Below are 20,290 nucleotides of genomic sequence, written 5' to 3'. Positions count from 1 at the left end.
TGAATCACAGGGTAATTTTTATCTCTATGGTTAAGTATTTTCTAAAGTAGCAACTTTAACTGTTATACTTTCCTGTCTTAAAAGGCAGAACTTTTCTAGTAAAAAAACAAAACAAAACGTATTTGTTGAAATGGGGGGACCTATTGTTTGAACCCCTTAGGGGCTTTTAAAAACAAAAATGCCTGTCTTTTTTTGCGCTTTATGAAACAAAGTATCCTATATTTTGTGGATGTACAGCTACATTTCTCGTGTAAGTTTGCGTAGTTTTAACACAAACATTTATTTTTCATATTGCACCAGTACAGTTAATGAGCAACCTGTACAGTACTTGTGTGCTTGTTTGTTCTGTCTAAAATGTTTATTTTGGAATAAAGAGTATAAAATATAAAAAATATTTTTTGTCCAATTCATCGATTAATCCAAAAAATAATCGGCCGATTCATCGATTTTTAAAATAATCGTTAGTTGCAGCCCTAATGTAAATATGGAAAGAGGGGCAGAGTTGGACATATATGCAATTAATAAAACATTTTAATAAACAAATTAGCCTATTTAGCTAATTATTTTTATTTTGTTCTATTAATTATTCTATTCCTTTCTATAAATTTTTATTTTATTGCATTTCAGACTAAGCTCTGCCATTTAACAAGGTATTAAAAAAAGTCTCAGTTCTTCTTTTAAATAAGATCTGAGGGCAGAGGACAAATGGAGCATCTTAAAAAATTTGAGGATTTTAGACCAAGGAAAAACTGTTCTACTATACTTGTAGAAAATGAACGGTTGTTGTTGACTAAGTTAAAATTAGTGTAGCTTGATATGGTTAACTGACCGAGCTAAAAGATGCTATCCTGATAGATGCTAGGAAGCCACAGCCCTACCTAGCTCTTTCCTTTATATTTCAATGGTCTTGGAATTACTTTGTTGAACGTAAAATATTTTTTTCAGTTTTTCTATCAATCAGTTAAAACTTAGTTTGTCTTTAGACATGGTAACACTACTGATACTCCCGACTCGGCACATGGATGCTGCATTATGTTATTAACGTTATCCGGGAACCATGATATTTTGCATTCACAGTGGCAATGTTCAGCCAATCATATAGTGTAACATCCCTGGCAATCGTTGGGCCATTTAGATCTGGTACCTACACTGCCGCCCTGAAGTCCACCATAGTCGTTGGTGTCACAGCTTTCGTGTTGAGAGCAGTTTGCTTGCATGTACAAATGCACCAGTTAGCAGACTGGCGCATCATAGAAATACTGCTTGAGGTGGCTTCAAATTGATCGTGGATCCCTGGGAATTGGTTTCTTTCTTTTTTTTTTTATTGCTGCCAATTTGTCTGGATGGGACCCTCTTTCCAACCAAAAGTATATATATCCAAAGCCAGCTTTCTGTGGACAGGCCCTGATTGGGAATGTAAATCACTTGAATATAAAAGATTCAGATTCCTCATTTCAATGTGGGATGCCATCGATTCTCGATTCTGATTTAAAAACAAATTTTATTTTCATTTATTTTTAAATGAAGGCTCAAAAAACCTTGCATTCGTTTGTGCTCTTCAACCAGAGTTGTTTTTGGATAAAACAGTCTAAACTACGATGACTTTTTTAAATTCTATAAACATTCAACTTTTTACAAACCTACTATATATTGTCACATGGTTATGTTAAACTAAGGTATAAATTTCAAACTGATCATTGAAATAAATATTTTGTCTACAAAAAATATTTAATATGGAGTTTTATTGTTGGAAACCTAATAAAAAAAGATGCAATCATTACGGATCTACAGTTAAGCCTTACTCTATTTACTTTGCTGACTCTTTTCTGATAGAAGTGAGTTGCTAGGCTGTTGGAGCAGGAGGAAAAAATGAGTAGAAAATTAAGGCTAATCATGTTTTGGGTGTACTATTCCTTTAAGTTGGAACATTCAGATAAGGGGATAGCAGTTTGGTATCAACACAAGAAGCATTGATCTATCCTCTTTGTTTTCAACAACTCTAGTCTGTGGTGGCGTGAGTCAGCAGGGGATAAATTTTGGCAGTGCTCCCTTGTGTCAGCTTAACATTTAAACACTAACTTACTTTAGTATCTTAGCTGACAGTATTCTAATATGATCAAACCACCCATCATCTGATGGCTGCTTCCATTAGGGTCTGTCTGAAAGGCAATCGTTCTGGGGTTTTTAACATTGCACTGAGTTTAATGTACTCTGGTAGCCTCCACAGTCACTAAATTATATTCTGTTAGAGCACATGTGAGATGTGGGTGGGTTTGTATCTCACAGGTCTGAAAAAGTGTGTAATGTTACGACTGTATGTGGAACCGAATCTCAGAGGATTCTTCAACACCTAATATATGCCACAAAGAATTGATGCAGTTTGGAAGGAAAAAAAAGAGATCCAGGCCGGAGTCGGCTAATGTGTGAGATTCATGTTGACTGAATGTTTATTGATTTTTTTTTTTTTTTTTCTTCTTTTTTTCCCACCCCATTCGCCCTTTTCCACATTATGTCTGAAAATAAGGTTGTTTCAGCTCAACTTTGAATGTTTGGACTTAAAACAACTAAATACCATTTTTTTTTTCTAAATGACTAATATGGATATTTTTTATTTTTGCAAATTTTAACACTTTCTTAGTTTTATTATTAAACATTTATTTTTTTTTGCCAAATGTTCTTATGGATGCACTAATTGGCTTAATTTATTATGCATATTCTTCAACTTTAATGTAAAATGTTTGCTGTTACAATTATCTGGGCAGAAAATCTCAATTTATTATAGTCTACCTTTTGTTTTAATTCTTTTTTTTGGATTTTCAAGTCTAAGATCAACTGAATCTCAGTAATTGTGGTTGAAAATAATTTGTTTCATAGACATTTTAGCTATGTCAGTTTAATCTTAAAGGTATTTGGAGGATTTTCGCAATTTTTTTTTAAATGACCCACCCTATCCACTTTGAAAAAAAAAAAAAAAATGCACATGCACAACCCGGTACCCGCTCCAGAAAGGGAACGCATATTAAACCCATGCGAGAGCGTGCACAAGCCCATTTCTCCTCATGCACGCTCTGTTTAAAAGTTGCTGTTCTCATAGCTCATACAAGCTTACTGTGTCTGACAGACGCTCTAACCCCTAAATCCCTCAATTACCTATATAGAGCGAGGACTATTTAGTGGACTTTATAGCAAACTCAGTTAACTTACCATTCGGACGGATTATCACTACATTTTGCTCCCCATTGGTCACATAACTCCGCCTCCACTGAGGAGAGCTCTCCGCACAAAGTATTCCGGGATATATCTGCCTCTTTTGAGGCCTTTCTTTTCTTTTCATAGACTTCATAGACACTTTTTCTCTTACGACCCTCGGGCCATTTTCAAAGAACCGCCGTTTGAAAGGTGAGCTTCAGTGACGGTCTGAAGCCGTAGCTCACCACAGGTAGATGCCTGAAAGTACGCATGCGCAGATAAAGATAGCTAACGGGACGAGCACGTAGGACGGCCTTATGTAAACTTATCACCATAATGATTGACTATTAGGAGGACCGCTTATTTAGATGGTCCATCTGGAAATAAAAGATCATCCTCTATACCTTTAAAGACCGTTTCAGAGTTGGACACTGGGTTAGAAATGTGCCCAATTAGTAAATGGACATAAAGGTTTTCTTCTCCTCAATATTTTATCAGTATGAAATTAATTTCACCCGTCAGAACATATTCTCCACAATTTCTCCCTACCAAACTCCTCTGTTCTCAGTTCTGTTCCCTCATGTTCTCTTAGAAACCTGAGACCTTACCAGAACATTTGGATTTACATCAAGGTTAAATATCTATATGAAATAAAAATGTATATAGATATATGCATTTCTATTTAGACATAATTTGCTTTTGAGTTTTACTTGAACTTTTAATGTAGTCATGAGTAAAAGAGGGGTGTGTGTGACCACATTTAAAAAATTTTTTTATTAGTTTAACTCTATGCATCCCTTTCTTCCACTTCTTAAATCTGTACTGCTATGTGTTTTATAAAGTAAAATTCCAGACAAACATTTAGATCTTTTGGTTGCAATGTGAAAAGAGGTGAGGGATATTGTTTTGCAAATAAATTGTTGCCAATAAAACTAATGTCCAAAAAATCTAGGTTTCGTTGTTTTGGCTAATCATATGTAACATATGACTTATGGAGCACTAACCCCTGATACAGGTTAACAAAATAGGTGGACTTCAGTAATTTAGCTTAAAGTCCCTGATATGAAGAGTGAGAGGAAGTTGGAAGCTGCTGATTTGTTTTGGCAGTGTGGTCCTGCTGCTCTAAATTCACACACTGATTGGACTCTCCTACCAACAGAGCATTGTTAGTGTTGTTGTTAGCCTGGCCTACTGAGAGCTGTTTGGACACCTGCAAGGTGAGAATTGGTTTGACAATAGCTGGACTTCAGGCTGAATGCTAAAATCTGAGGCCTCCTCAGATTGCACTTGGGTCTTACTGTTAGATGGGAAACGGCTTCCTTTACTTCTTAAGGTGCATTCAGATTGAACACGGTGATTTCCTAGAACACCGCAGGGTTTAACTGCTCTGCATTTCATATGCACAGTGTTTACACACCGAAACGCGTCTTCGAATTGGAGGAGCTTCAGCTGCATGAAGCTGACACCCTACCAACGTGAAACTCAGCAAATAGTCTGAATGGTTAGTGCTTCATTAGTTCAGGTCTGTGCATTTAAAATGGTCATTTGTAAAAATGGGAAAAAAACATAAAAACATCTGTGCTAGTGTCGTTTCAGAGATATTGATGGTAATTTTTTAGCTCATCCAATACAAGTATCCCCCCATTAAGCTCTGAATTGAATCAAAATGATCTACTTTTTCATTATTTTATTTGTGAAGGTAAAACAGTTTGTAAAATAGGATCATTTTTAGTTTTGGCCGATGACATCACCATCCCAGCAGACGCTAGTGCTTCGCTCGTTTCCTGATTAAAAGTTATTGCATAAGTTATCTTTAAAGGGTAAAAAAAAAAAGCTATTTTAAAGATATATTTCAGCAATAGCTTACAAATGTTTAAGTTTTAGATTTTGTATCATAAAGTAGCTGGTATATTCTCAAATAATGAAATTACACTGAACCAAAATCTATTCTTTTGTCTTTAACTGCCTATTAGTGCAGTATTGAAGGTCAGGGGTTATATAGTCAGGGAACACCTAACCGTATTTGTGTGTTAACAAACATGCTAAACTATAAATCTAGTCCCTTTTCCGCTTCAACTGCGCGTTAATGGAAGGAAGCCTCACTTGTTGTTTTCTCATGGTGTCTACTGCCAAATTTTAATGGACTGGCATTAGGCATCGCCTTAACCAATCAGCCTGGAGAGTTCTGATGAATGTTCCTCCTTTCCCTGAACAGATTTAATCAGAGCTATATCAGGTTAATAATGTACAGTCATTACACGTAATATACCAGTACTTAACAAATATACAAATTGCTGCATTACAATTGAACCTGAGTTGATGTGCGGCTTTAGGAAAGATTTTTAGAAGAAAGAAACTGGGACAGAATTTAAAGATGTTAAAGTGAAATACAGAACTTTGGTAGAAAGATTGGAAGAAGAGTAAGAAAAAAAAAAATCCCGCTTGATCACAGGTTGAATGCAAATATAAAGTGGATGAAAATGCCATGGTTATGCAGAGCACAAGTGCATTTAAATTGCAGGAAAGTATAGTTTTATTTTAGCAAAAGTCAACAGCCTGTCACACACTAAGTAAAGGTCACCAGACACTGTGCCTTGTCGATGTTTTTGACGGCATTACCAGCAGTTAATGGAGTTTGATAGAAGTTTGAGACTTTGCGGTTGTCTGGCATGTAAAACGTACTCTTAACGACACCATCTAGGACAACAGGGGTGCCCTTGCGTATCAGTATCAGACTGGTGTTCCGTTCTAGATATACCAGCTCCTTATCTCCCGGCTCAGGCCTTCTTTCAGAGTGCTGAAATCTTTCCTGTTTCCCCTCAGAACGATGCGCTGATTCTTTTCCTTTTGGTTTGTTACATCCCTGACTTCAGACAGCTGGCCCATATGTCGGATAGATGCAATAACTATGAGTGATCTAGCTGCACTCCTAAACAAGGTTTCTTTTATTACAGAGGAAGAAAATGGTGAAATTATTGTTGATTATTTTTCCATTACTGAATTTACAAACTGGTTAGTATCTTCCCCGAAGATGGAATGTTTCTCCACACTATTGTGCACCCAGATTTGATGAATAGATAACATATGCCTCTCTCTGAAACTCCTGTGGATTAAAGGAGTGAACAGAGTTTGTTTTTTTTAACCACAGATACGAGATATCAGGATATCTCATCTCTTAAATGAGATGGTCATTTGAATCATTCGTTTCAGGAACAGGTAATATTAAACAAATGTCATATCTTTCCTTGATGCCCCTCAGTCGTTTCCTTGTTTCTAGATTTTTCCAACCTTTCTTACTCCTTCAGTCAGGTTAAAGTATGGCTTTAATCTAGTTGTAAACTTTTGATGTTGATGTTTTTAAAATCTAATTTCCTGGTATTTTCTCCCAAAAAACAAATTTCTTGCATCTCTTTAATCACCTTTTAGACCATCTGGATGAGCCAAAATGTTTCCTGAGAGCTAGGAAGAAAGACTGAACCCTCTCAATCTCCCCACCTGTTGCTATGCACTGCCAGTCAGATGGCCTAAAGCGTGTTTACTTGATGCTAATTTACCCGGAGAAATATCACATCTAATTAACCAGCAAATATGAGCTACTCAGATTCTCACCATTCTTCATTAAACCTAGAATTTGTTAAATGGATATCAAGCACTTGAAAGCTAATATAAATTTTGTCAGGCTTTCAGTTTTTTTGGTGAACTGTTTTAAACAATCTGAGGTTCAGCAAGTGAAGGTAATTATTGTCATAATTATATCTGCAGTTGTTAAATGATTCAGCATCAGTCTTTGGGGTAAGATTTCAGGTAATGATGTTTTTTTGGCATCTTATACTCTGAACATGACTGTTTGACAGGCGGAATAATGAAAGTGTAGCCTACATGTTATATCCTAGTGAAATTACATCAAGTGATAAATATCTGGAAGTAGTTTGTAGTTTTTGTTTTCTGATGTTTTTAATTATACTGTTACAAAAGCTGATGCCTGAGCTGCTACAGACTTTCACAAGTTGCAGCTGTTATACATGTTGTTTTCTTTGGGTTATATAATTTACAGTTTAAAAACTCTGCCGTTTATAGGGCCCTATGATTTCCATGTTCAAGGAAACACAGATGGAATTGTGCAATTTAGCATATTAAAGGTATCTAGCTAAAAACGCAGAATCTTAGAGGATTTTCCCATATTGAGGTATTTTGTCCACTGCTATCTCCTTTATCTGCTTTCAGCTGTTTTTGCAGGGCAGGCTCAGGTCGGCCATGTTGAAGAGGCAAGTACAAATACTGAAATCCTCTAAAAAAAAAAAAAAACAAAACTTAGAGGGCAAAAGAGTTTTTTTTTTTTCTCAAAGTTTTTTTTCTCTATTTTTCCTGCAATTTTTATCAGTAAAGCAATCGACCGGACACATATGAATCCATGTTGTGACCACTTACAGTCAGTTGTATCAGAAACTGGGATAAGCAGCTAGCTAGTGCGACCCGGATGCCTGCAAGGTGTTAATCTACATCAGAACAAGCAGGGCATGAGATTGTTTAGCACATTACCTTTTTTTTGTACCTTAAAAAAGACAGGTAAATATTACTGTAAATTTTTCACTGTTGGAAGAAGTAAAAACAAGTGTGGATTCCTTTTTAAAAGGCAAATTTAGACAGTGTTGTAGATTTTTATTTCTTAAGACATTTTTATGTACATCTATAAAGCACTTTTATGAAAGGAAACCTTCTTTTAATGTGAGATTAAATGTCTTGCTCATAAAAAGTATTTGTTTGTAAAAAAGGACTGTACATACTTTTAAGTATGTTGCTAAAACATCTAATATTCTGTTGAACCACGTCAATTAGTTTTATTTGTTAAAAAAAAAATTACATTTTTGGTTGTTTGTTAAATATTTTTCAGTCTCTTTATAATGGTGTAAAATCCAGCAAAATTCAGGAAAATACAAATGGAAAAAGTGAAATTTCGGCAAAAAATAAAATTGATTTCATAGGGCTAGTCATCTTGCTTTGTACACATCCGTAAATGTTGCCTTTTTCTCCAAGACTCTGAGAGCTTTGTGTCATCAGAAATGATGCACTCATTGTCTGAGACACATGCATGCAGAGGAGATTTTCCCCCAAAAGAGTAGTTATGTACAAACAAAACTCCCCTCAATCAACTAAATATAAAATTGAGGCCTTCCACTGTACTCCCCCAACATTAGAAAAATGACATTCTCCTGACTCATGGTTTCAGTTTTGACGTTTCTCAAGCTTAAAATGCTCGGAGCAGTAACATCCACACATTCACAGCCTGAGAGCCTGCAGCCCTGCGACACTGTACAATCCAGCATGCACCATGCCTCTGCAGTAGTCAAAGATGATTCCCGAGCCTTAGTGGGTAATATAGAATGAAGGGAATTCACCCCAAATAGAACAAAACTCCCCCTGAGGATAGGGAGAGGGAACAGTTTTTATTTGGTTACGGCTGAGACATGGCTCCAACTCTCTCCTCTATCTGTAACCTTACTGCTGCAGCATAATAACAGTTTATGGATGATGGTACGGGGAGGTTGTCTGGAGTAATTTAATGAAGCTGAGGTTGTCGGTTTATCCGGTGAATGAAGCCAGATATGGCTCCATAGGCAAATAATTAGACTAGTCATGATATTTTTCACTTTATTATCCGAGTAGGGGAGCATTGTTTGTATTTATCATTATACTGTGAAGATAAATCATTTTTGTTTTTAAATTATTTGATTTCACTCATTAAGCTCTGGTTCCTGCTGGCAGCTCTCGATGAGAAGTCCCCCTTCCCTTTGACCTTGCTTCAGTCCCCTTTTTAACTTGTTTGCATCATAGAGGCCTGTTTTGTTTTTTTTAATGGTGCCCTCATTGTATCTGCCTCTCTTCTGCCTGGCTCTAATTGGAATACAGCACTGACATTTATGCTCTTTCACTGTGACATGGTTGTCTTTCTACAGCCTATTAGTTGAGAATTATTTTTTTCAATTCACCAGTCCTGTTTGTGCTGCTCTGGGCTCTTCTTTGTAGAAACAGTTCTGTTGTATTGTCCTTTGTCAATTATATACAATTATAATGAAGCCTTGGCATGAATAGGCTTTATCCAAAAGAAGCCACCAGCAGCCTTCTTACGCATTTTCAAAGTATGAAATTTGGTGTTTACAAAAGTGTGAAATTTTTTCCCTGTCCCATTGTATTTGTTTGTTTTCTGTCCATCAAACTGTCAATTCACCGAGCCGCTGACGTCATACCAATAAAGGGCCAAAACAGCTGGCCAAATGATGGTATTTAAAAAAAAAAATGGGCCCTGTATTTAGAGCATATATTTAAGTACAAAGAGAATAAAATGGAGAAACAGAACTATTCTTTAGACTTTAGTTTTTACACAGTTTGTTACACTCTTTTAAGAACAAAATCTATAAAGTTAAAGCTCAGGGCAATGTGAAATCTTCAAAGCTCCTTCCATCAAGTCGCTGCAACTGATTAGTTGAAGTACTCCAACATTCAGGAGTGGGCAAACCTGGTCCTCAGGGACTCCTGATGTGCAGGTTTGTTTCTCTGCTCCAAAACTCCTGAGTGAAATGGATGTATTATCTCCCCTGCATGTGACAAAGTTCTGCGGGGGGTTGCTAATGACCCATTCATTGAAGTCAGACATGTTCAGTTAGAAAAAATTTCCAGAACAGTGAGGATATACACCCTTGAGGCTGGGATTTGCTCACCCTGAACTATCTGAAACTGACTTTATGAATCACCTTTTGGCTGAGCGTTGAGGGATTTCCACTCTGTATGTGTGAGAGCAGCTCTAGGAATTAACATTTTGCTGATTCAGCTCGAGAATGTGGATAGTAAGGAACTGATTGAATAAGGAAGGCACAAACACATTTAACTCATAATTTAATAAATCCAGCAAAGGCCAGTAACATAATTCTGTTCTTTTGCAGCTCTGCCATGTCAAGCGACAAAGTATCAGAAAGATTTCTGCCTCTCAAATGCTGCCTTTTAGAGTTTTTATTCCAGAAACTCTCCTCTTGAAGACAGTAATTGATCCCTAAACATTTATTGATCCAGACAAATTTCCTTCCTCTTCTTTTGTCTCCATGTCAGTTTGCCCTCCATTTCTTACCCACATTTTGCCCTCCCGTCCCTCCTAGTTTTATTTAGGAGGGATCTAAGGACAATCTTGTGCCTTCTGTATTCTTCTCATGTTGGTCCTTTTTAATTAGAGTGGCAAGAAAAAAATGGGCTGTGTATAAGAATTAAATTACAATTGCACATTTATCACAAAGGGATTGAAAGAACTGTAACACAAGAATATCAAAGCTAGCTAAATAAACATTTATATTTATCCATAAACATGTTCAAATATGTATTTTAGATAAATGAAACACTCAAGTTATGGCCACAATTGCAAAAGGTATGTTTGGGAGAAAAATCCATACATAGCCTGACACAAGGTGCTGGGGACATCTTGCTCAAGTTAAACCTTAGTCTCAGTGAATTCGGAGGTGATAATAAACGGTTTCAAATATCAGTTTGTGATTTCATAAAACCTGCATGGTTCTAGTAGTTTGTAGAGGAGGAGCGTTGTCTTTAAGTGAACAAATGATGGCTCATGCAGAAGAGTAGAGTCTTGAACTGGGCCAGTTGGTCTACAAACGGACTGACTGAAGCTCTATAGGCTCAGGAGATTCCCTCAGTCTTTTGCAAGAAAAAGTACTTTCTCATCTTTCCTAAATAAGATATGCAGTGCTGTTGGACCAAACAACTTTATTTATTTTATCTATCTCCTTGTTGGAAATAAGTGAGGGGTGCACCCTGGACTTGTTGGTATTGGCATAAGAACTAATGTTCAGTGTTCTTTGAAATTCAATTCAGTTCAATTAAGTTTATTTATATGGCACCAATTCACAACACGTGTCATCTCAGGGCACTTTACAGAGACAATTTAACCAGATCATACAGCCAAATTTATTCAGTTTTCTATCTAAAGAAAACCAGTTGATTGCATCGACTCAGTTGACTCAGCCAGTCTCAGTCAGAGAAACAGGACTAGACTGAAAAACAGGCCAAGCTCCAACATCTATAAACAACTGTGTTTATGGCAGCAGCACAGCTGACATGATGAAAAAGGGTCCCTATGTCCTCCAGCATTCTAATCCTATAGTTGCATAACCTGAGCCACTCTAACTATAAGCTTTATCAAAATGGAAAGTTTTGAGCCTACCCAGAAATTGTAAATAAGTACTTGGAATATATGCTTGTCATGCAGTTGTTCAAGGTGAAGTGTCTGCCTGTTTGTGTCAGTGTGCATGATAGCTTTGTATTCACTGATTGCAAGTTTTATCTGTGTTGAGAGCAGGGGTAGTAGGCCTGTTTGAGTGAAGTGGTGTTTGTATGAGCTGCTGTCACTCACATTTTAATATTTCATTGAGTTCATGGTCCTGTTTCTGCCATGTGACTGAAAGAACAAAAGCAGAGTAAACAAACTGAAAGCAACCGCTTTGATGTGTTTAACTGTGTCCAATAGACTATTTTTACTGTTTAGAGTGGAAAATTCAATACGCCTTAAGTTTTAATATTTTGTCACTGACCGCTATGAACCTAAGTATATCTTTTTAGAAGCTTACACAATAGAACAACCCAAGTTAGTGAATTATTGTGAAGAAAGAAGAGTGATTTCAGTCAGAAAATATTCAATTGAAATCTAAATTGTTGCATGCTTTTATGATGACCACCATTAAAGGTTTATATCTACATGTTTTTCTGAGACTCCCCCTATAACTTTAGCACCAACATTGCGCACAAGTAGCATTAATTAAAAAAAGTGACTCGGGAATACACTTCATATTTTTATTTGGAGCCCTGCATATTGTACTTTTGTGTCTCTCTTTCTCTCAAATCAGATCTGCAGCTGCTTTTCAAAGCTATCAACCTTTAAAAGTGCAATTTGAGTTGTTTCTCCCCTTCTAACTTTCTCTCTTCTTTTCAACCCCCCTTTCCCTCCCCACCCCTCAATCTGTATTCAGGAGAAGAACAAGGACAAAGACAAACGATTCCGTCCTCTGTATGACATCCCATACATGTTTGAGGCCCGGGAGTTCCTCAGGAAGAAGCTCATTGGGAAAAAGGTAAGAACCACTCACTGATTTTAAAGCTCCAATTTTATTTTTTATTTTTTGCTCTCCGGTAAATGAATGACTGATTTCTTTTTATCGCGCTTTTGGAATTCTGTAATAGTTGTAGATAAAAATATGCAATTTGACTGTAAGTGCTCCCTGCACCTTTCTCATTGACAGACAAATGTATTTCAGAGCTGGATATCTATTTCCTCTGTGTCTGCGTGTGAATACTAAGTGCTCATGGAAGATGTCCTGGGGCTTAGTGTTGGCCTGGATGCACCCTTTAAACAAGCAGTCTTGATTTCCCCCTCTTGTGTATATTGATCTACTTGGTTTGTACACCTGGGGGGCTGCTGTGATTTACTCACATCTGACCTGTTAGAGCTTAGCAGAGGGTTAAACGCTCTTCTAGATGCATAGCAGGATTTTAGATTTCCAGCTTAGCTTTTCTTCTAGTATGTATGCCACAACTGAATGCAAGCTGATTGTGGAAACTGAAATACAAAAAAACAACTTGTTTGGAAATGATACAACTTTGGGGGTAGGTTGAGTTTATGACTCTGGATAAATTGTTTTTTTTTACTTTTGCCAAAAACAGACGGGCATGTATCATGAGAACAAGAAGTGCATAAAGATTAGTGTAGAAATAAAGTTTGTATTGATGGAAAACTGCCAAGATGGTCTTTGCGATCACAATAAAATCTCATAAATGTAAAACATCAAATTTTTTTGAAGCAGAAAGAAAACAAATGGAACAGTTTTAAAGTTGAATCTGTATTTTAGTTTGACTGAGAATGTACAATACCAGCATATTGATGACTGATCTCCAACAACCCTGATAGTAGATGGAGCAAGCAGTTCACTCACACTTTCATAACAGTACAACCGAGGCTGTTAAACAAAAACAGGCACCCACTCAAAGTCAAAAGCCAGAAGAGTTCCTTCTGGCTCTCTGTATGGGAGTGAGATTCATATCCCTGTCCCAGCTTCTCATCACAGACATTTTAATCCTCCTCATTAATGTTTTTTTAATGACAGAAAATTCAGCCCTGAGCTGGTTTTCATCAACTGAAGCGAAAATAATGATTTTGTTTGTTAGGTTTGTGTTCCAAAAATAATAGAGTACATGCAGTAGAAACTTGGAAACTGAAGCCATGCTTTGGTGCGAGTAGATCTGCCAGCACTGAATTACAACAGTATTCATGTTGGCTTCTTTTATGATCATCTTAAACACTACAAGAAAAACTTGTACATTTATTTCGACTTGATTTCAGAAATCTTCAGCTTTAAAGTACTTTTTAAAAGCAAAAGCATCCAGCTTTGAACAGATACAGTAAATATTGTTAGCAATAGGCTCAATGCTTGTGCTCTGAGGTTTAGCGTTTTCAAATTAGCTGTACGTTCATGTATAATTTGTTATTCGTCTCCATATATCTTGCTTTGACTTGCGAGCTGCTAAAGTTAACTTGGCTTAATTGTTCCTGCGCTGTAAGAAAAGCCTCAAGCAAATTGCTGTTTGTGTTGTTTATTGTAGTGGGAGCTCTGCATAATTGTTTGCATTGAAAAGAGTTAACTCCTTAAGTGTGTTGGCTTGTTTTCACTGGAGTGAGTCAGTGGGTCTGTTTGCATTGTATATTGGAATGCATCAAACCACATTGGAACAATTCAGAGCTTGTTTATATATACAAGCACACCTTGTGTCTGTAGAGATTTCTATCAGCCTTGAAAGGAGATTGTTATGTCTTAATGTAAAACAGCCTGAATGTTAATGCAACTCTTACCCCTGAATTATATGTTTTAAACTGAATTAGAGCAGCAGAACTCGGACACCATGCTGAAGAGAAATTTGCATTCTCTGTCACGCTCTCAATCTAGAAATGTGCTTTTCTTCTATAAATCTTCTCACTTCTCATTTGCCTTATTTCTATCATTATTACAACACTGCAGTTAATTTACAGGCACTAAAAGTTGGGTTATATTTTTTGTTTCTTTATAAAAAAGGTTCAAATTTGATTAACTTCACATTTCCTTCAAAAAAATAAGTGTGACGTCAACACTATCCAGTATTAACACATTATACTGTATAGTTTGTAATTATTTGTCTATAGAAATGTTAGTATTTAAATTGAAACTCGTGTTGAAAGGGGAAAATTATTACTCCCATGTCACAGGAACACAACTGCACTATGAGAACAAGAAAAAAAGATTGCATAGACGGGCTCCCCACAAGGTCTGCAATCAGCCAGCAAATAACCAACACACAAACATCCCAGTCATGCTGTCATAGCAACTGCTAAAAAGTTAGCGATGCCAGCATGAATTGTAACTCAAGCTTCTTTTGAAATTTTCTGATTCTTAACCAAAAGTCGAAGCTTAGAAGTAAAGGCCTTCAGCCGTATGCATCTCTTTGCAATGTAGTCTAAATTAAAAACCACATTTGGGGCACAGAGATACTGGATTAAATGATGATTCACTGATTCATAATATGAGATATTTTAGATTCTCTATATTTCTAAAGAAATGTAAATCCCTTTATTGTCCCACAATTGGGAAATCTCTGCATTTTGACCCATCGCCTTGGGGAGCAGTGGGCTGCCATTGTGTGGCGCCTGGGGAGCAGTATGGGCTTAATAACTTCAAGGAAGCCACATTATTTTTGATAAATCCTTAAAATGTCCTTCCCAGCATTACTGTTACCCACTCAGGCAACATTAAGCTCAAACTTTAGGCTTTGTTATTTAAAATGAAAAGAAAGGGAAATATTTTAAAGTAAAAACTGGAAACATTTTAGCAGTTTGGCTGTTTAACTAGCTTCTTATCAGGCATGAGAAACTATTTGAGATGTAATTACTTTGATCCCTTTGCAGCAAAAATGAGGTTCGAATTTTCTTTAGTTTAAACCGGTTAAAAATTGGAGTTTACTTTTAATTGTAATTTTTACCTAATTGTGTAAAGCATTGAAGTAGAATCAGGAAATATTTGGCTTATAAGGGTCTGAATTTTGATATGTTCAGGTTTCACTGCAGGGCTTAAAATTTTATATTTCAATTTTAGGTTTCAGCTATGCCACAATTTACTATACAAGCTGTCTTACAATACAATACATTCGTTTTAAATGCACCTTTAAAGCTAACTCAAGTATTAGTTTTACACAGAGAGCAATACATGATGCAGCACTTAAATGATTTTGATGATTCAGAAACCTCAAAAGTTTCTGAAGATTCAAGCTCTCCTGCATGCATATCTCTATATGTTGCTCCACATTTGATTAATATTGATGCTTGATCTTCCAAGTATGCTGGTGTTTTTTTTCCTGTTTGAAGTCGGGTTCAAGTGGAGAGCTGTCCATTTTCCAGCGGCACTGCTTCCTCCCTTCTTACGCTGCAAGATCAATAAAAGGAAGGGGCTCTGGGAAGTTGCTTCTCTTCTATTCCTTTTTGTTGCCAAGATACAAGACTAAAGCTCTGATTTAAACCTTCTGTCACCATATATCATTTTTTTTGAAAATAATTTAACAAGTCTGGAAAAAGCTGTGGGCTTTAGCTGCCTTGGCAACAAGAATGATTTAGTTTGGATAAAATGAAATCTCTGTTGTGAATGTTTGAAAGTTCGGTACTCGAGCATGAAGTCTTTCATAATGATCTGTTGCACCTTGGCCTTGATAGCTTGTCATTTTGAATGCGGCATACCCTGTTGTGTGCAGGAACATGTTGCATGTCAACAAACAGAACAATTTAGTTGACCCACTTACTTTATTGTCAGATTCTTTTGAGAGTCTAAGCTATTTGAAAGAAGGTCCAGGCTTTTATGTATCAGTAATGAAATTAATAACAGTCTGTGGCTTTATCTGAATCTACATCATAAATGTTCAAAAACAGATGCCAGATGAACAGTCATGCTGTGTGAGAACACTGTGGACTTACGCTAGCATGTCTCATAGCTGTTGTGATTGGGGATTTCATAAGCCTAGATTTATTTTTACATTTGATTTAAAAGACAGGTGACAGAAATGTAGTAAAGCTAATTGGCAATGTTCAACTAGCAAACATTCTCATTTGAAGCCTGGTAGCTGTGTGAGAACACAAGCATGTCATGATGTAAGAAATGGGCATATTTTTCACCTACAAAACCTTCTCTGACATGATTGAGCAATAACTGCCACTCCCAGTGATCTAAATCTTAAAGCCCAACTGCAACTGGTGATTTAGGGGAATGGAGCTATGCTAAATTCCTTTTTTTCTATGAAAGCACCCCATTTCTTTATTCACAAGGGGAGCTTTGTGCATTTTTTTTTTATAAAGAATATCTAATATCAATTTTCAGAGGGCTTTTATTTTAATTTTTTGGCAGGAGAACTCTATAGTAAACTGCTTTGTGAACAAAAAAGGTGGCTCACATCTGGACTGGTCTTTGAAAGGAGCTTTAGGGTAAATGTAGTGTTATCATTCCAACAATTTTTCCATATTATTACTAAATTAAGTCCTAATTTCCAGTAATTTCATAGCTAATAAAGATTGTTTTCTGACATTCTGCCTTTTACCATCATAAAAAGAAAAACTTTTATGTCCAAAATCCTCTTCTAAGTTATCATTTTACAAAAAAAAAAAAAAAAAAAAAAAGGCAGTGAGGCATCACCTTATTTCCCTTTTCTCCCTGTCAGTCCAGCTCTGTCTGTCTCAGGCTTTCTTATATCCATCCCCACCCGCATTGAAATGGCAGCGCTTGCATGGTGACATAATCCCAAAAAGCTAGATTTGGCTAACTTTCTAAGTAGTGCTTCTTGCACGCCTGGGTCTCAGCTTCATCAGGAAAAAAAGTCAAATGGAAATGTTGCATTAAGCCACTTATCAGGGTTGAGCACATTTGGATAATCCTGCATGCTCAAAGTGGCTCCTGTTATGCAGCTGCTTGTGTAGCACTGTTAGCAACAGAATTTTTTGCCTTTTTATTGGCGGGCATATAAGTGAGTGAATGTCTTATGTGTGGTTGGGTATTTGATATAGACTGGGTGAAAGTAAGAGCAGGTTCAAAGGAGAAGTTGAGATCTTGGTTCAAGCACATTCAGATAGTTAATTACAATTTATTATCTATTTAAACTGACCCGTTATATTTCTGTAAATATTCATGTTTTCAAGTGATGGCAATAAAGATAAGACTCTATACTATACTGTAAATAACAAAAAAAAATAATAATTGAACTTTATTGATCTCACATTGGAGAAATTTATCTCTGCTTTTAACCCATCTCCTTGGGGAGCAGTGGGCTGCCATCATGCGGTGCCCAGGGAGCTATCAGGGGTTAAGGGTCTTGCTCAGAGAGCCAGAGTGACAGTCTGTGGGAGTGGGTTTCAAACTCAACCTCAGGATTCCAAGCTCTATGCCCTAACCACTAGGCTGCCACTCCTCCTAAAGTGGTCATCTTGGAGGTGAGTTTGGGGTGTCTCAGGTTAGAATACTGCCCTGACCTAGTTTAACAGAGGAAGGGATGATGGCTTGCTTCAATGTGTCACACAAGATCCGCTTCAGTTCCTTAAAATAAAACACATCTCCCTACATTTGGCCTTTTCCAAACCATTACACTCCTACCAGCATGCTTGACTGTAGGAAAGACACACTTGACTTGGTAACCCTTAGCCTGGTTGATGCCAAACTTGCTCTTATTAGACCAGGGGACTGGTTCCAGTCTTTAGTTTGCTTTTCCTCATCAGACTGTGTGGAAGATTTGGCAATCTTCTTACAGCAGTCTCATCTTTATAACCTGCAGTGTTCATTATGAGATGAACACCCGCTCGCCATGCACACCTGAGACCTTGTACTGCTAACGAGGTGCATGACATAGAGGAAAAATAGTTAATTGGACACAACTGAAATTTTAACTTCTCAGTGTATTTACTTTTGTCAATTAGTAACTTTGACTAATGGCTTTGCATCTCATCAAAGTATTATACCATATGCTGCCAACAAGTATTGAGTCACACCAAATCAATAAATTTGGATGCTCCAATTCAAATCTACTATTCCTGTTTGGATATATGGTGTCAACATTCTGCCAAAATTGCACACAGGTAATAAATACTCGTTTAAGTAGCTTTACTTCATCCAGACGCTCATTGACTCTTTCTAACGCAAATGTTCTTTCTTTGTGCACACGTGGTTTGATTTCCACGTGTGCACAGCGTCCCTGCTCCTCGCGTGTGGATCCATTTCTGCTCACTGCTGTCAATTTTTGTCAGTTTGAAGGCGTTCGCTACCAGACAAAGTAACCTACCTTTAATTGGTTACAAGAAATCCCTCAAGTTAACGAGCGTTCCCATTTCCAGTTTGAGTTTGCAGAAATTATCAGGCTATTTGACCAAAACTTTTTTTTGTAGTTGACTTATAATCCTTTTTAACCGACACCCTACAGCCAATCAGAATCTAATATTCATCCAGACCATCTTATATTTATTGACTTTGCTTACCAACTTCCAACTTTTGAAGAGAAGTGGATAGCATGAAGTTGCTTTGCTAGTAGGAAGACAGTTACAGCTTAAAGAGGCAGTATTTCCTGAAAAGTAGCCAATCACAGGGTTGTTTTTTTTGGATGCATTCAAAGTGACAAAAGTTGATCTGAGCGCGCAGAGATGGGTCCACATGCAAGCATTATAGAATCTATAGGTGCATAAAAAGTTAACCACAATTTCACGAAAGGAGCATGCACCCATTGTCTTTGTGTATATTTGGGACAGAACATTCAATGTCTCCATGGATAGTAGTTTACATGTGTGCATTTTCAAAAAAAACTGCTCATTTAAATATTTATTACAAGTGACTTTTGGGAGAATTCTGACTCAATATAGAAAAACTCCAATTCACTGGTCTGCACAGTCCTGATTTCAACCTGATAGAACAGCTTTGGAATTAAGAAAAGCAGAGTCTGTAATATGGGTTGACGTTTTTATGTATGTATATAGGTAGAAATTTCTTCAGGGTTGTTCCATTAAAAGATGTGACAAATATGTATAAAAATATCTGAGACGTACTTACTTAATACACTGCAGATAAAGCTAAATTTTTTGTCCCTCCATTCATCAGTTCCCTGCAAAGCATCTCATATATTTCCAGAATCAGAGCTGCTGTTCTATTAGATAATACAAATAATGATTATAACCTTCTAAAAAGCTGCCTGAACTGCTCACATTCTAATATTCTCTTATCAGGATTAGTTATCAGTATTATTTTTACACGTCAGTCTCTCTTTCATGTTTGCCCTGTTTTTTTATTGTCTCATGCTATAGTTTGGTCATATTGGGTTGCATGTTATGGTGCCGGTTGGTGAGAACCATTGATGTTTAAATCCACTATTTATTTAGATTTTCCAACATGCTCCTCATGACGCTTCCACTATAGCAGTTCCTACATATATGCATACATACGTCTTTCTTCTCTCCTACCTTCTGATCTGTCGCCATATATTTTCTGCTGTGAGTCATATCAGTTAAATGGGTTGGGTACATTGAAATTAGTCTGCGCCATACGTCTTCATGTTTATGTTGCCATATCTGTTAGAAAGGTAAATAGAATGGAAGATAAAGCTGTGTGATCATAGTTCAATAGAATTTGTTGGAGACGGTTGCTTATTTTAGTTGATGCAAATCTTAACCTCCCACATTTTTCAGGGTAAGCAGCCTTTCTCTCTGTTCCTGTCTGGGAAAACCACTCATTCTGAGCTCACGCTGGGTTGGAGTACTGTTAATCACGACGTGGCACATGTTCCCTTTTCATATCAAAGCTTTGTACAAGTTGTCATGTAGTACGACCACGTTAACTGGTAAATCTAAAAAAAAAAAAAAAAAAAAAAAAACATGAATTTTTCTCTTTCTCTAAAGTCAATTAAAACAGAACAGCCTTCAGATTTTACATCCCCAGATTTACTAAAACTTTCATTTGCTGATACAAATTATATAGATATAGAATTTAACTAATTTAAAAGAAAGACAAACAAT

At 36.7% G+C, this 20,290-nt stretch overlaps 1 protein-coding gene across 1 annotated transcript in view; it reads left to right on the top strand.

Annotated features, from left to right (window-relative positions):
- snd1 (staphylococcal nuclease and tudor domain containing 1) overlaps window positions 1-20,290 on the top strand; it is a 215,123-nt gene that overhangs the window by 27,936 nt on the left and 166,897 nt on the right. The window contains exon 11 of the mRNA XM_015376704.1: window positions 12,213-12,314. Within this exon, the coding sequence (XP_015232190.1) occupies window positions 12,213-12,314 (102 nt within the window). The remainder of the gene's footprint in view (window positions 1-12,212; window positions 12,315-20,290) is intronic.

Source organism: Cyprinodon variegatus, unplaced genomic scaffold (genome assembly GCF_000732505.1).
Source record: "Cyprinodon variegatus isolate N-32 unplaced genomic scaffold, C_variegatus-1.0 Scaffold139, whole genome shotgun sequence".
Classification (NCBI taxonomy): domain Eukaryota; kingdom Metazoa; phylum Chordata; class Actinopteri; order Cyprinodontiformes; family Cyprinodontidae; genus Cyprinodon; species Cyprinodon variegatus.
Note: the sequence above shows the minus strand (reverse complement) of the source record. Positions and strands in the feature narration are given on the sequence as shown.